Raw genomic sequence first — 16,281 nt, 5'->3', positions numbered from 1 at the left:
GAATTACATTACATACGATCTCTCAGTGTGTTTAGTGTCCAGGGATCGATTGGCCTTGGGTGATGGCCTCACATGAGGAGGCGTTCTTGAGGTACCAACCAGCCCTAGAGCAGCAGCAGCAACGGGGTCCATTCTCACACAGAGCTGCTTCCGTCGAGAGAGTGTGTCCTCTCTTCCCACCACACAGCAGGGAGTGTGTCCTGTGGCCAACTCGCTCCCGGTGACTATGTTCTATTTAGTGATTTATTTAGCATTATAAGCAAAACACGCCTGCCTTGAGTTAAATACATGAAAGTTTCATTAAAACATCTTTCCTACCCCACCCTCCATCAAAAGATAAAAAGTCAATCTGGTCCCTAATTGAAAGAATTCCTTCCCTCTCTAACAGCAGGGGATCATTCTGCTAAAGCAACAGTGATAGAGAGGTAATCTTAGACACATTTGAAAAAACTTGAAATTTAGGCTCAAAACAAATCAAAGGGAGACACTCAAACGGCATCAGTTTACATAAAGCACATGGAGGTTTTTATGGCGATGTTAACTGTCTTTGGATGATTAATGTGAGCTTTGTCCCGGGGGCTGGTGGGCAATTCGCTTGGCGGCAGTGCTCCCTCTGTTTGCCCTGGTGGCGTTGGTGCCGCAGGTTCGTCTGATCTCCTTTTGCAGCAGAGCCATGGCCTCTGAGGCCCATCAGCCAGGGAAGGGCCTCTCAGAAGTTTCTAGTAGCTCCCAAGTTGCACAGGAAGCCCCGAGCCCTCTCGGTAGTTACAGCTGGCTCAGATTTCATGTCACGCAGCCCATATCGTCAACACCACCATCCCCCTGATTGTTTTGTTCTTACCACACTTGTTTTTCAACAGAGAATCCAGGCCAGAGCCTGAACAGACTATTTCAGGAAGTACCGAAACGAAGAAATGGGTCTGAAGGTATGTTGCAGGCAGGTGTTTTTCTTTGCAGTTAGTAACCTAGGAAGCAGCATGTCCTTAGCTGTGTATTTGGGTTAAAACTGTGCAGTGTGATTCTGGCCTGGAACCTGATGGAAAAACAGATAGTAAGTATAAAACAAAGCACGGGTTCAAGTACACAAGGCCCCTTCCTTCTGAGCTGCTTGCACTCTACCGAGTGCGGAAGAGGTGGGCTCCACCACTAAGATTTAGTCCCCAAATAAGAATCCCAAACCCCGTTAGATTCAAATTATACCTTTTCCATTTTCTCAGAAGCAGGTGAAAGAATAACAGTTGTTGCTCTGAGAAAAATCAGGTGACTAAGTCAAATGAGATATTGCTGCTTCCTTGTACTATCTTTTAATTCTGAAATACGTTGAAGGTGCTACAGAGTGGACAAATTCCAATCATAATCAGTTTTCCTGTGGGCCCTGCTAGCCAAGCCCGACCACACTCCTTGGAGTGGCATCTCTTATGGGGCTTGGTCCCAGTGGTTTGCTGGGTTTTAAATGGTTTGGTGTGGCAGTTGATATTTAGTAAGGTAGTGAAAAATTAAAACGTGGATGGCTTCCAGAAAGAACTGGGGCCAGCCCCCGGGCCGTAGTAGCTTCAATACATCTGTATTGCAGCTACTCTGCAAAGCATCACCGTGTAACCAAAAGACTGAATTCTTGTCCTTTGGGGATTTCTGTAGGCTCCTCTCCTCATTAATAAATTTTTTAAATGTATTACTGATTTTAGAGAGGGGCAGAGAGAGGGAAAGAGAGATAGAAATATCGATCAGCTACCTCCTGCACACGGTCTCCTGGGGACCAAACCCACAACCTGGACATGTGCGCTGACCAGGAATTGAACCAGTGACCTCTTGGTGCATGGGACGATGCTCAGTCCACTGAGCCACACAGGCTGGCTCATTCATAAACTTTTAAAAGACAGGATGTGATAACATTGAAAATTTTAAGTTAAGCCTTTAGCCTCTTTACTTTGTACATCCAAATGATTAATAGGTAATCAGCCTCAACCTTTTACCCTTCTTTTCCGTTTTTTCTTTTGGGATACCATCCTCAAATACACGTACAGAACCTTGAACATAGCCTCATGTCAAAGCAGTTATTAGAATTGCTTTTAAGTGATTTTCTCTCCCTGGTCCCAACCCATTGGTGTCCAGTTTGAGTAAATGTGAGAGCTTATCCCACTGGCCGAATAACATTCAACGTCAGGTAGATTCAGCACGAAGCCCTTTATGCATGGGGTCACGGTACCTGCTATGAAGTTGCATGCACAGCAGGTACAGGTAAATGGGAGGCCATACCTGCCTCCTTACCATCACCAGCCTCAACTCCTGTGAGATCTGTTGATCAGAATGACATCTTTGTGCCGCACCGGTTCTTGTTCCAGGTGTGGGTTTGATGTCATTGGTGTGGCTTCTCCTTGCAGGTAACATCACCACCCGGATCCGAGCCTCAGAAACCGGGTCCGATGAAGCAATCAAGTCTATCCTGGAACAAGCCAAAAGGGAACTGCAAGTGCAAAAAACTGGTATGGATTCCACTTCTTTGACTACTGTTTTCCAAACTTAATTAGAATACAGGGGGGCCTTGACTTACGAGTGTCCCGACTAACGAGTTTTTTGAGATACCAGCTGTCTCTCTTCGATTTTTTGCATTGAGTTGATAGAGTAATTTGAGTTAACGAGCTCCTTAACGAGTTAAACTCGTAAGTCAAGGCCCCACTGTATTGTCTTGGGCATTCTGGTCAGCAGTCGTTAACTTTTCAATTAAAAAAAAAAAGGCAGAATGTATGTTTTCAAGTATTTAGGCAAGTGCAGTAGGTCTTTTGCTAATAGTTACCATTCGTTTTCTGTCATTCTTGAACATTGAGTCAATAAGGTACCCATGATCTAGGATCTTGTTGACTTACTTTAGTAGTTCTTTTTTAAATGCAATATAGCCTTTTTGTTGTTCGGATACATATTTAACCAAACACTACTGAGAAAGAGTGGATGAAAAATAAATTCTTAACAGCTGCTTTATGGAGTGAATGTTGCTAGGAGGAACAGGGGGTTTTAATGGATGGATGTCCTCCTCTGCGGTCCACATCTAGTCTGCCTCAGGAATTGGCCCCGAGCTTCCTGAGAGCTGCCTCCTCTAAGAGGAGAGAACGCCCACATTTCGGCGTTTCTCTGGTTGAGCTTTGAATGAGAAGTGCGCCATGCCATAGATTCAGCTCACACCGCTGGAGAGGAAACTGGGTGCCTGAGTTACCTTAGGCATGAAGCCCTGCTCTGCAGAGCCCCTCCGTGAACCTGAGCACAGGGCTCCTGCCAGGCCTGGCTTCTGGCAGCTGTGGCAACTGAGGACGGGCCACCCCCATGGTTAGGGGGGTCTTCTCCCCAGGCTGCCCACTCCACATTGCTTGTTCATCAGCTGAGCTCAGTGCTCCCTCTAGGAAGCAGGCCTGGGCTGGGCATTTTTAGCTACCTTAACCTAGGTCTTCAAACCAGTTCCTCACAACAACCCTGGAGAACAGATTTTGTTATCCTATTATTCCTGATTAATACACTGATAGTTAGAATAATTTGCCCAAACTCAGTAGCTGGTAGACTCTGGATGGAAACCCTGATCCCTCAACTCCTATCCCAGCACGTTGCCCTCTGTTGCCACTTGCCTCCCTCCAGAGATCCCAGAGTGATAGGAAATGACTCCTGTGGGATCAAGCCTGGCAATGCATAGAGCTTTCAATTTGGTATGTCTTCACCCTCAAGGCCAGAGTTGAGGTTTAAGCAAGTCCCTCCTCTGGGTGGCAGAACAAACCGAAAGCTTGGCAGGGCACCCCGGGCAGCGTAGGAAATACCCCCGAATTGAGAGTGAAAGGCCCACCTCAAGGTGTATCATCTTCTCTCCTGAAGATGTGATACTGCCCTCACCCGGAGGACGCTGTGAGTGTTAGGTGAGTTGGAAAAGGGAGGGACTCCTGTTAACCAGTAAAGTGAAGTCCTCAAGAGGCATTAAAGGTTGTCACTATTGTTCAGGGCATTTTTCAGTGTCATTTAAAGGAAAAGAGCTAGTTTGTATGACTTCCTCCCCCAGATATGAAGGCACATTACAGAGTTGGCTCAGCCAGAGGGAGCGTTCAGCCCAGCATCTCTCAACCAGGGCTTCCCTCCACAGTTCCCCGGGAGCTGGTTGAAAATGGAGGTGCTGGTCCAGTCCCACACTTGCTTCTCAATCACACACTGCAGGGCTGGGGCCTGAGTGTGTGCATCTTAAGCGCAGCAGGTGATTCTGGTGCACTGCTTGAGTTAAGAATCCTTGATCTAGCCCTCCTGATTTGGCTCAGTGCATGGGGCGACAGCCTGTGGACTATAGGGTCCCGGGTTTGATTCCGGTCAAGGGCATATACCGGTGCAGCTGCATGCGGAAGGCAACCAGTCAATGTTTCTCTCCCACATCCATGTTTCTCTCCGTCTCTCCCCTCCTTGCCACTCTCTCTAAAAATCAATGGTAAAATATCCTCAGGTGAGGATTAACAACAACAACAACAAAAAATAGAATCCTTGATCTAGTACCGTGGTTGGCAAACTGCGGCTCGCGAGCCACATGTGGCTCTTTGTCCCCTTGAGTGTGACTCTTCCACAAAATACCACATGCAGGCACGCACAAACAGTGCGATTGAAACTTCATGGCCCATGCGCAGAAGTCAGTATTTTGTGGAAGAGCCACACTCAAGGACCCAAAGAGCCGCATGTGGCTCACCAGCCGCAGTTTGCCGAGCCGCAGTTTGCCGACCACTGATCTAGTCCATTACCCATCCCAAGTTTACAGATAGAAATCCTGAAGCCCCGTGATGCCTTGTGATTCCCCCGGGATCACAGCCCTGGGTTGCTGGCCACATGACAGTCACCCACCCAGAAGAGAATCTGGGCTAACCCCAACACAGTCACTTACACTGGGAGACTGGTCTCTCACCAACACTGTTAACAGAAATCATGTTTCTAAAGTTTGACAAAACCACTAAAATTTTAGAATATAGAAAAACCTCAAGAATAGTTTTAAATCATCAGGGAAAGAAAGTCCAGGATGAGTGTCACTGACAATTTGCGTACTCCCTCTCTCTTACCACACAAGATGCATGAATGTCTCACTGATGGGGCACGGCTGGACAAATGGAGCTATGCCGTTCTCCCAAGTGATCTGCACTTTGTGGCAGGTCAGGTTAGGAAGCAGTGGAGTGAAAGAAGCATGCTCCCCTGGAGAGGTGGCGGCTGGGCCACCATCTAACCTCTGTGTTTGTTCCGTGCAGCAGAGCCCGCCCAGCCTTCTTCCACATCCGGCAGTGGGAACTCCGATGACGCCATCCGCTCCATCCTGCAGCAAGCCCGCCGAGAAATGGAGGCTCAACAAGCTGCCCTCGATCCCGCCTTAAAACAAACGCCACTGACACAGACTGATGTTACCATCCTGACCCCCAAGTTAATAACCACCTCGCCCATGTCCTCGGTGACCAGCTACCCTCCTCTAGCCATCTCCTTGAAGAAGCCCGCCTCCGCCTCTGCCCCCGATTCCAGCAACCCTGCTCTGCCCAACCCCCCAGCCCTCAAAAAGGAGTCCCAGGATGCACCTGGACTGGACCTCCAAGGAGCCACCGACTCTGCACCGGGTGTCCTGCGACACGTGAAGAGCGAGCTGGGCCGCAGTGGCGGGTGGAAGGACCACTGGTGGAGCACCGTGCAGCCGGAGAGGAAGAACAACCCTCCTTCCGAGGAAAAACAGGCCGAAGAAGCCAGCAGCGGGAAAGAAAAAGGTGGCAGCAGCCAGGCAAGAGCTGAACGCAGCCAGCTCCAGGGACCCTCCTCCTCCTCCTCTGAATACTGGAAAGAATGGCCCAGCGCTGAGTCACCGTACTCCCAGAGCTCAGAGCTGAGCCTGACCGGAGCCAGCCGCAGCGAGACGCCCCAGAACAGCCCCCTGCCTTCCTCCCCCATCGTGCCCCTGTCCAAGCCCACCAAGCCCTCTGTCCCTCCACTGACGCCTGAGCAGTATGAGATCTACATGTACCAGGAGGTGGACACCATCGAGCTCACCCGGCAGGTGAAAGAGAAGCTGGCCAAGAATGGCATTTGTCAGCGGATCTTCGGGGAAAAGGTAAGGGATTCGATTTGGGTGCTTGGGTTTTCCCATCTATTTTCATTGCTTAGAACTAAGTATCTAGAGGACATTGCTGTCACCCATTGCATTAACCAATGAGTATAATGGGTTGTCCACTCCCAAAGTTCTGGAAAGGCTGGCTGGTGAATGTTCCATTTGCTTCGTCCCTTTGGGGACCAGGTTCTGGGCTAGACCCTCTAACCAACTGTGCTCCTTTAGACCACTTAGTCACACTGTGAGGGGGATGGTAAAGTTGCCATTTGACAGCCAAGGAAACGGAGGCTCAGGGGAGTTAACTGACTACGTGCCCCAAGCCGACAGGTGACTGAATTAAAGTCCTGCCTCTGCTGCCAAGTGCAGCCCAGAGGCAGCTCTGCAGGCTTTTTTGGCCAAAAAAGGATCTGACCACGTAGAGAGACAGCCAGCGTGCAGAGAACACCAAAGCTCTGTAAAGCATAATTGCACCTTTCTCATGATTCAGAAGGCACTGAGGTACTTTCCAGCCAGAGATTAAGTGATTGCTCAGGAATGCATGGCTGGAGGTGGCCCCGGGCCCTGCCCAGGGCCCTGGAAGCCCTTGTTTCCATACCGTCCTTCCCTGGCTCACAGTGGCTTGTGGATGAGCTCCCAGACCCTTTCTATTCTTGGCACTTCCTGGTAACCAGATTCTGGATAATGGGGATTTACCAGGCCTGTAAAATCCTATATAATAAAATGCTAATATGCAAATCAACTGAACTGCAGAACAACTGGTCACTTGGATGCACACTGACCACCATGGGGCAGACGCTAAATCAGCCATGGGCAAACTACGGCCCGCGGGCCGGATCCGGCCCGTTTGGCTGTTCTATCCGGCCCGCGGAGCCGAAAGAGCGGAGGGTTCTCTTGCTCTCCCCTCCCCTCCTTCACCAGCAGCAGTGTTAACATGGCAACGTCGGGAAACACAGCCGCAGCTCCTTCTTCTGAGTCCAGTTTAAGAACCCATTGTGGCCCTCGAGTCAAAAAGTTTGCCCACCCCTGCGCTAAATGCAGGAGCTTCCCCCTGGTGGTCAGTGCACTCCCACAGGGGGAGCGCCACTCAGCCAGAAGCCAGGCTTACGCTGGCAAGTGCAGCAGTGGTGGCAGGAGCCTCTCCCACCTCCGCAGGCAGCGCTAAGGATGTCCAACTGATGGCTTAGGCCTGCTCCCTATGGACATCCCCCGAGGGCTCCTGGACTGCAAGAGGGCATGGGCCAGGCTGAGGAACCCGCCCTCCTCCACCTCCCCCTCCCCCGAGTGCATGAATTTCTTGCACCGGGCCTCTAGTATAAGATAAACATAATACCCCAGGATCATTTTAAATTAAGTAACAAATGCTGAGCATAATGAGAAGTGTTCCATTCCCCTAAAAGGCAGCCTCCCTGAGGAGTGTGTGGCTGGGTCAGCAGTGGCTTCAAGGGGCCTACCCACCCACCCCTACCCCCACACTGTCCTGCCTTCACTTCAATGATTGCAGTGTGGTGCTATGAGCCCTTGCAATACCTGATTGGGATCTCTTTGTCCTGATTTTTCAAAAGGTGATGGGGGAATAGAAATGAGGATGAAAATTTAAAGTCCCTTGAAATTTCTAGTTCAGTGTTGTAAAAATATCATTTGAGAACATTTAAATAGACATTTGTGCTCATGCCTTAAATTTAGCAGACTTAATAGTGTTGAACTTGTTTGGCCCACGAGTGCAGTTTATTCTGAAACTTGAGAACTTTTCAAAAGACTGATCGGATGCAGCCCCTAAATATCTCTGGGCTGCATCTGTGTCCTGTGGGGGGTGTTTGTGCCCATACATATGTATGGCCATATGTGAGCATAAGAAAACCCGGGAATGTATGTGCAACTCGTGGATTGTCTACAGCAAGTTTTCCTCCCAGACTGGCTCCCCCGTTGCCACCAGCTCACCTCTGGGCCCCTACTGTAGAGCAGGATGGGATCAGAGAGAGCAAATCTTTCTAAATGCCAACTTGGCCCAGCACCAGCAAAGGAGACTGGCTTCCAACATCCCACCAGTATCCACTGCTTCTGCCTCTAAAGGGGTCCTTGGCTTCAGCACCTCAGCCTTTCCTGGCGCCACCAGGCAAAGAGCAAGATGGTTTCAATGTTTCCTCCTGAGTTGTCAAGACGATGACGACCCTGCAGCCTTGGCAGGAGGGAGACCCCACCCCTCCCTTTCCCAGGCTGCCTCTCCCTGGGAGCTGAAAGCTGTGACTATAACCATGGCTCCTCATGCCAGGGCATCAGCCCAGCAATGACCTTAAAAAGTATTCCCTACCCCAGGCTATCCCCATCCACTGAGCGCTGGCTCTCCGCTCCTCCCAGAAGCACTCCCTATGCATCTTCTGTCACCTCCCAGCGTGCATGCATGTCTCTACAGCCTCACGCTCACCCCTGAGCGCTGATGCAATGGTCTTTGTCTGCCATTCCAGGTGCTGGGCCTGTCCCAGGGCAGTGTCAGTGACATGCTGTCCCGGCCGAAGCCATGGAGCAAGCTGACCCAGAAAGGCCGCGAACCCTTCATCCGGATGCAGCTCTGGCTAAATGGCGAGCTGGGCCAGGGCGTCCTGCCGGTCCAAGGACAGCAGCAGGGGCCAGGTGAGGGCAGTCCTGGGCTGCTGCAGGGAGAGAGAAGGGGCATCTGGGCACAAGGTGGCCAGCCACATGGCACTGCAGGCAGAGAACTATCCCCCTTACTGCACCACCTGTTGCCATGGGACTCACTTCGCTTTTTAGGAGAGAGAAGATTGTGCCTAGCTAATTTTATAAGCAGCAGAAAATGAGTTACCAATTAAGGAAATGCTGTTTATACATAAATATAGGTAAAAGTCAAGTAGCTAAATCGGGGAATCGGGAAAGATCAGCCAAAGGCACAGAGGTGAAAGCTGTGACGGGCGACAGCCTCTGCCTGCTCCCCAGACAGGATCCTACCTTCTACCAGCAGCACTTTGCCTGCCTGTGTGGACCCCGCATTCTGGCCTCTCCCCATAGGAGTGGGGAACCCTCCCTTAGGCCTTTGGGACTTTATGCTGTCCCCCCTCTGCTAAACTCAGTTAATTAGAAAGCTTTAAACCCCTGGGCTTTTTTCCTCATTTAATTGTATTTCTTTTTCTTATTTAGTCCTCCATTCTGTGACGTCACTACAGGACCCTCTGCAGCAAGGCTGTGTGAGCTCAGGTAAATAGCTGATTACTCTTGTTTTGTATGAAGTATTTCCCTGCCACATGTTTTCCTGTCCTCTGGTCTGGAACAGGGATACTCAAAGGGCCCCTCGTTCTGGATATGGGAGCTGGAAACATGGTGGGCTGTTGGCAAACTGTGTCCTTGTGGTTGTAGTTTCTGATGGGGAGAGAGAGTCGGCAGCTGAGTGCAGAGTTCCTGCAGCCTTTTCTTGCTCCTCGCCGCATTCTCTCATCAGTCTGTCTGTTTCTAGGTGTAAAGCCTTGTGTTCACTATAGGCTGCGGTTCAAGTCAGGGACAGATTCTGTGCTTGGGACTTCCATTGATAGGAGGGCACAAGGAATGGGCATGCATCGCTCCCAGTGGGGTCATGGTAAGGGGCAGTCAAGTTCCTCTGGAAGATTCTAGGCTGCCTTCAAGCAAGAGGAAAATGAAGGCAGGAAGAATCAGTTCAGCATGTGACTGGATGGAGAGCCAGGGACACAGCTGAGTGGGGCTGAAGCCAAGGATCCAGCCTGGGAGCAGGTGAGGGAGGGCCTGGGATACGGGCAGAGATGGCATCTGAGATCTGTAAGGTCCTTGAGGTGGCACCTCTGCTGTGCACCCAAGGGCTGGCCCACGTGCCCATGCTCCTAGACCCCCTTCCGGGTCCTTCCTGCACAGAGCTTTTCTCACCCAGCTTTCAGGAACAGCCAGCATCATGAGCTGTTCTTGTTTCCTTTCTTTATTTTTCTAAACATCTTGATTAGTCTCCATATCCCATTGATTCATTGAAAACACAAACAAAGCTAAGTGAGGAGCGTGAAGCCCGCCAGCCTGCTGGAAGTTTTACGAGGGAAAACATGTGTAGTGAGGGAACAGCTGGGCGGCAGCGGCCGCTACCACTACAAGATGCCAAACCCACACACAGATGCAGCCCGAGCGCGTAGGTTGCAGCGAAGTTCCTGGTTGGGTTTTCTTGTTTGTTTTAGGTGTCCCATCTGATTTTGACCAGGCTGGAAGGTGCCTCTTGCCCGAGCTGTAGGCTTCTTGGCCGGATATCTAAATGGAATAGTTGTCCATCTGAAGAAGGGTCAGGTGGGCCTTCCTCTCCCTTCATTTCTGGGCTGGCCCAGTCCTGGAGAACTTAGGCAGTACTGGCTCACATTCAGCATTCATCAGGGAAAATAATGGGCATAGTTGTTCGTGCTAGAGTTTGCGGACGTTCGCATGGAAAATCAGCCTTGCCTCTTGCTCTAACAGAAAGTCAGCCTCCTGTTAAACTCTCCACAGCCTTTGCTACCCCATCAGAGTCAGGACTGAACTTGGCAGAATGTGACTAACATTTCTTAGATCAAAACCCCCTGTTCCTAAATAAAACAGGAAATCTCCTGCAGTTCGAAGTCAGTTATGATCAATGCCAAAACCTTCTCCGTGTCCGAACAAATCTTGGAAGAATGGCTTTTGGCTTTTTGTTGTGAAGCAGGTATTCGCTACTGTGCTGGAACATTCATACAGCAGTCACATTTCCAACCTAGGAAAACACACAGGGCCCCTAAGAGGAATGTAAATGATATTTGTAAGATATCAAATTACTTTATAAAATAAAGTGAGGTAAAACTCTTGGGGAGTTTGCAGATTGGAAGAGAGGAAGGGGGAGGCAGTGAGCCTCGATAAAAGTAAGCACCAGTGGCTTCTGTAAAGAAGTGGCAGGCAGGCCTCTCCCTATGTCATCTCAGTAAGACAGGAAATGGGTTGCACATCACTTACCCAGTGCACCCATGGTCGGTCAGCAGTAGGGAAGCCATCAATACAAACAATGATTGTGATGACTGGAGAAATGTGGAAAAATATTTCTCATATCCTAGGAAAATACAAGCTTTCAAGTATCATTATGGTAGCTATGCAAAAATACTTTTCTAGACCAAGAAAGCTAGAAAGTGCTTTAAAACTGGAAGAAAGATCTTTGCACAGTGGCAGGATTGTGACTGGTAGTTTTCCTTGTTTGAAGTTTCTTTACAATCAGTGTTATTCTTTAAGATTGTTTCAAAGAAGTAAAGTAGCTGTGCTTTTCAGTATGTGGCATTTAGATTCAAAAAACAGAATTACAATGACGGAAATCATTGGGATGAATGCCTATAGAAGACTCCAGAATCTTCTTGACAGCTTTAAAGAGCAGTGTCTCTGAGAAAACATTCAGCATTGCTCCCCCAGAAAAAGGGAGTGAGGCCTCTGGTCCTAGGATTTCTCCAGGATTCTGAGTCCCTGTTCTCACCATGGCTACCTCAGAATCCTTCCAAGAGACTCCAGACCCAGAAGGATGCTCTGCCTTGGTGGTGGCTCCATGAGGTCTCTACCCCGGGGCATCTTGGCTGCAGGAAGGTAATTCCAACAGGAGTCGGTTTATACCTGAATATTGGTGAGAATTCAGGCTGCCAAACTAGCCTGGAGGTCAGATTCGCCTCCCAGGTGCAGGACTTTGGAAGACTTGCCTCCTGTTCATAGCCCTTCAGTAAGAGCTATAGTTTTGTTGCCAAGATGGTGTGGACCTAATGCGTGGCTCTGTGCTTAGTAACCGTGGCGATAGGGTGCCCCAGGAGTGGAATAGCCTCACTCATTTAAACAGGAAACTGCTGACCCAGGAATCTGTTTTCCTCACTGAAGAATTCCTGTCTGTCTCTTTCTGCCCAACTTTGTTGCCTCTCAGCATCTCTATTTTTCTTAATGATTTGTATGTCAAACTTGCTGATCAGTTTTATGATAAGGGGAGAGAAACAATGATTGCATCATTTTTTTCCTCTTGGTGGTTATAACCATTTCTGAATGCTCCTTTGATAATCTGAGCTTTGGGGTGATAGCCTTGGGCATTAAGGGAAGTTGTGCCATTTTCAGTTAGTAACCTGTGCTTTTTGTTGAAGCTGTTGAGGCCTTGAAGAGTAGGAGTGCAGAGGGTTCTATGCCAGTCATATGAGTTACCTGCTCATATATTTCCTGGTAGTCTAGTTTTCTACAAACATTTTTGTATTCTTTCAAAGCCCCCATGTCCAGTGTCATGGGAGGTGGGGCAGTGGTTATATACAGGGACTCTGATCTAATATGGCAGACCTGTTTGAAGGTAGAATTGGAGGTAGTCCTTTGGAATTGGTTCTCTAAGTCTTCCTTTTGCTTGTCTTCTGCCCCAGGCATCACCCATTAGCTTCTGATTTAGGCTTTAGCAATAGCAATGCAGGGGGCGGGGCAGAAGGGAGGAACACTTAATGTAGAAGAAGAGGGAGGGGCCTAGCAAGGCTGTGTTCTCTGCCTGCGGCCTGCAGTTATTGCCTACCATTTAGCAGTGTGTTTAAAGGGAAGAAAACCTTGAGCTGTAGCAAAGGGTGTGTGTGTGTGTGTGTGTGTGTGTGTGTGTGTGTGTGTGTGTGTGTGTGTGTCTTCATAGGTAGGTACATAGATAGGTAGCTATGATGTAGTAAACCATTGGATTTTTTTCTTTTTTACTCCTTAAAGCTCTTTACAGTCACGGTCTCTTGGTGTGATTAATCTTTTTGCCCCTAGGGAAGAAGAAAGAAGACAACTCCAAAGGGGAGGAAGGGTGGGAGGAGGAACGGATTTTCCTGGCTGCCACCTTAGTCATTACATACAGAAATCTGATAGAGGATTGTTGCCCGGTGCACTTGGCTTTATAACTTTTTAATATGGGAGTGTTTCAGCACGTTGTAGCTAACAATCATCCACCCCAGCTTCAGATGGATTATTGCAAGCTGTACAAGCAAAAGGATGGCCCATTCTCCTCAGATTAATCACAAAATATCCGGCTTTTTCCCAGCGTGTCGGTCAGGAACTGTGGGTTCCAAGTCTTCCCCGCCCGTGGCGAATTCCGTGGCTCCATGTTGTTATTTTCAATCAGCAGAATATCAGTTGCCTCCTGAGAAGACAGCAGCTGCAGTCCGTCTCTAACGTGGGTGGTCCCATGTGTACCCCATCCCTGATATGACGACCACGGAGCTGTGTGCTATACATGGCCTTCCACGGCCAGGAGATTTACTGGCCACAACCCCTGGTTAGGGACAGGCCAGAGTTCCATTTAATATGCACCATCGCTTGCTTTGTGCCCATGAGATGACCAGGAAAATATGCCCAGGATTTTAGTGCTTTGAACTCAGCAGTAGGATTTGATGCAGCTTCCTTGAATAAGCAATCAGTTCCTCAGTTTTAATGACTAAATCAGGGTGGGGCATTTGGATACACTAATAGGAAGAGGAGGGGCTAGTTGCACCCCCAAAAAATCCCATGGCACTTTCTAAAGCAGGCAGAGCCCCATTCACTGCCTAAGACTGGATTTGATTTGATTTTTTCTCTCTTCTTTTTCATCAGAATAAATCGGTGAAAGTAACTGTTGGTTCTCTCCAAAAAGAATTATTCTGACCCTTATTTATTTTGAATAACAGAAAAGGCTTGACTATAACTAACTTATACATAACTATAGACAACAGAACAAAAAACAGAAGAGAATTCTGGAGAGTGCATGTAAACTAAAGTGCCCCTCCCGATGCAGGTGGCCACTACGCATCATTTGGCAAGGGGTTCAGCCTTCTACACCCACTGAGTATGGTGGCCAAGAGAACTAAGTGCCCCATTCCTTCCTTTCTTTCTTGGTTGGTTGTAACCTGCATTAGGACTTTTCTTTTTTCTTTATTTTAATCAAGGGTGCCATAACTAGGGAATTTTCTACTCTGAGGTCAGAAAGGACAGGTTTCTGGATTCCGACACAACCTACCTTCCTGTTGTCTGTGATCCGTTATGTATAGCTGCAGGTGTGCAGGTGGGCCCTGTGGCTCAGAGGGAGGGAGCCCAGAGGAGGGCAGTGGGTCGTGAAGGGTGAAGGAGTCAGGGAGAAGAACATTCTAGGTGGAGAGCTCTGCACATCAAAAAGAGAACTCTTGAAAAAGATGAAAGCATTAGAGGCCCCTAATTCAGAGGCCTTATATTTTCCTTTTAATGTGACAGTAGGAAAATGGGTTGTGGATGAATTTGTCTTTTCTTTAGGTAGAATACTGTTGCTGTTGCTGCCCTAAGGCTTGTATAATAAGAAAGGTGTACATCACGGGATAGAAGGGAGGACCTTTGCTCTTTGAAGGTAACCTTTGTGGCCTGCCCCCGTGGTGGCATTGGCTCACCCAAAACCACGTATCACCCCAGAGTACTCCTTTCCCCTGCGGTGGCTCTTTCTTTTAGAGGAGGTGAGCCTTGGCCAGTGATGGGTGGCACAGCTCACCAGGGTTCTCACCAGTCCCATCCGGAGAAGACAGGACAGAAGCTAGAGGCTGGAAACCCCTGCCTAAGACCTTGGCAGGTGGGCCACCAAGGAAAAGCGCGTCCTCTGCTTCATCTCCACAGCTAGGCAGGCAAGTGTCTCCAGACAACAGCGGCAGCATGGCCTCCGGTGTGGAGTGTGAGCACTGCCTGGGACATGGGGTGGCACCAACAGCTGCTAAATATGCCCCAGGCAAGCTGGACAGTTCAAAGAGAAATTGTCTAGTGCTGCAGGGTAGGGCTTGTGAGGCTCAGAAAACCTTCATAGAGAAGCAAAGATATCACATGGGGAAAGACACATACTAGTCAGTGGGCTATGATGGCCCAATGCTCAAAGGGCAGGTTCTTCAGCCCCATGAAGAGAAAGACCCTGTTCAAATGGCGGGGGGGGGGGGGGGGGGGGGATGAGGAGGCTGTCGGTGGGAGGAGTATGTGCCCTGGAACTTCAGCTGGCAGGGGTTGGAGCACATCCCCCTGGGTCTGGGAGGTCCTTATTCACCTTGGGTGCCGTGTGGTGTCTTGCTCTCCCCTGTGCCTGCCAAGATGGTCTAGGAAACTGTATTCTGTGTATTTATTTCTCACCAGTGCCTTTTCAGTGATTTTGACCTTATTTGGACTGAGCTAAGGTAAAAAGGGGTTCGGTTGTCTGCAGCTAACTCTTCAAGAGCGATGAGAGTCAGGCTGTGCAGCTCTACGCCCCTGAGAGCAGCCTCAGAGGAGGGTGAGGCAGAGCAGGGGCAACCCCCGCCCCGCGTGCACGCTGCAGGAGAGGAGGACGCACTTCTCAGTTCTTTGAAAGGTGATTGGTCATGATCACCTCCCTGTATTCCCTGTGTGTGGACGCTGCTTTGTCAGCTCTCCCAGCCATCCCCAGCATTTGGTGGATTCACAGTGGGGACTGGTCATATGATCCTGAAACAGCCGCCCTGCAACATTAACACAGGAGGGCGGAGGGATTGTGGAGGCCCTTTCATGCCTGTAACACACGGGTAGGACAAGCCAAGCCCACCCCACCCAGCCTGTCCTCCCCTAGAGCACAGTGCACCTGCAGACCCCACACAGGCATGCCCGGGTGGCCACTGAGCGAGATGGCAACTCAGTGTTTCATCTCAAAGCAGCACATGACCCTGGGAAAGGCTGCTCCAGCATAAATTACCCCCAGAGTTCTCTGCTCCCAGAGGGCTTTGTCGTGTGCCTCTCCAAAAACGGAGAGAGTTAAAGAGGTTTATTTCAGTGTTTTTCCTATTTTTTTTTTGGGGGGGGGGGGATACTGAATAAATAAAGTGCACCATTTTTACAAAATGTAAGATTTAAAAGGGCTTCCACCTCTTTAAAAACTAAGTCGCCCTCCCTCATTCCCCAGCCCCAGATGCCCTCCCCACACGTGATCGTGTTCCCAATTTCCTGCAGAGAACCCATGCATTAGATATTTTTTCCACTCAGAAGGGCAGGACTCAGGCACTGGGCTTTGCTTTCTCATCTAGCGATACATGGTGGAGACTACTAGGTTAGTACATAAAGTTCCCTCTTTTTACAGCTGTAGGGAATTTCTATATCTGGATATATATTTTATTTAACCAATTACTAGTGAGAGGTATTTAGATTGATTTCTACAGCAAAACATAAACTATCTTGCAGTAGCCAGCACACATAAGCAGCGGTATGCCAGCAGGCTCAGAGCATAGTGCCGAGGGCTC

At 49.3% G+C, this 16,281-nt stretch overlaps 1 protein-coding gene across 12 annotated transcripts in view; it reads left to right on the top strand.

Moving 5' to 3' along the window:
- Positions 1 to 16,281, top strand: part of CUX1 (cut like homeobox 1) — a 371,745-nt gene that overhangs the window by 300,855 nt on the left and 54,609 nt on the right. For 5 of the 12 annotated variants that reach the window (XM_059693533.1, XM_059693539.1, XM_059693536.1 and 2 more), the window contains exons 16-20: positions 861 to 926; positions 2,382 to 2,483; positions 5,247 to 6,088; positions 8,548 to 8,713; positions 9,236 to 9,292. The exons of 4 other annotated variants lie outside the window; for them this stretch is intronic. In XM_059693533.1, the coding sequence (XP_059549516.1) occupies positions 861 to 926; positions 2,382 to 2,483; positions 5,247 to 6,088; positions 8,548 to 8,713; positions 9,236 to 9,292 (1,233 nt within the window). The remainder of the gene's footprint in view (positions 1 to 860; positions 927 to 2,381; positions 2,484 to 5,246; positions 6,089 to 8,547; positions 8,714 to 9,235; positions 9,293 to 16,281) is intronic. 3 more of the 12 variants (XM_059693535.1, XM_059693538.1, XM_059693537.1) reach the window with 3 other exon arrangements.

Source organism: Myotis daubentonii, chromosome 4 (genome assembly GCF_963259705.1).
Source record: "Myotis daubentonii chromosome 4, mMyoDau2.1, whole genome shotgun sequence".
In the NCBI taxonomy this organism is placed as follows: domain Eukaryota; kingdom Metazoa; phylum Chordata; class Mammalia; order Chiroptera; family Vespertilionidae; genus Myotis; species Myotis daubentonii.
This window is presented reverse-complemented; position numbering and strand designations above follow the sequence as displayed.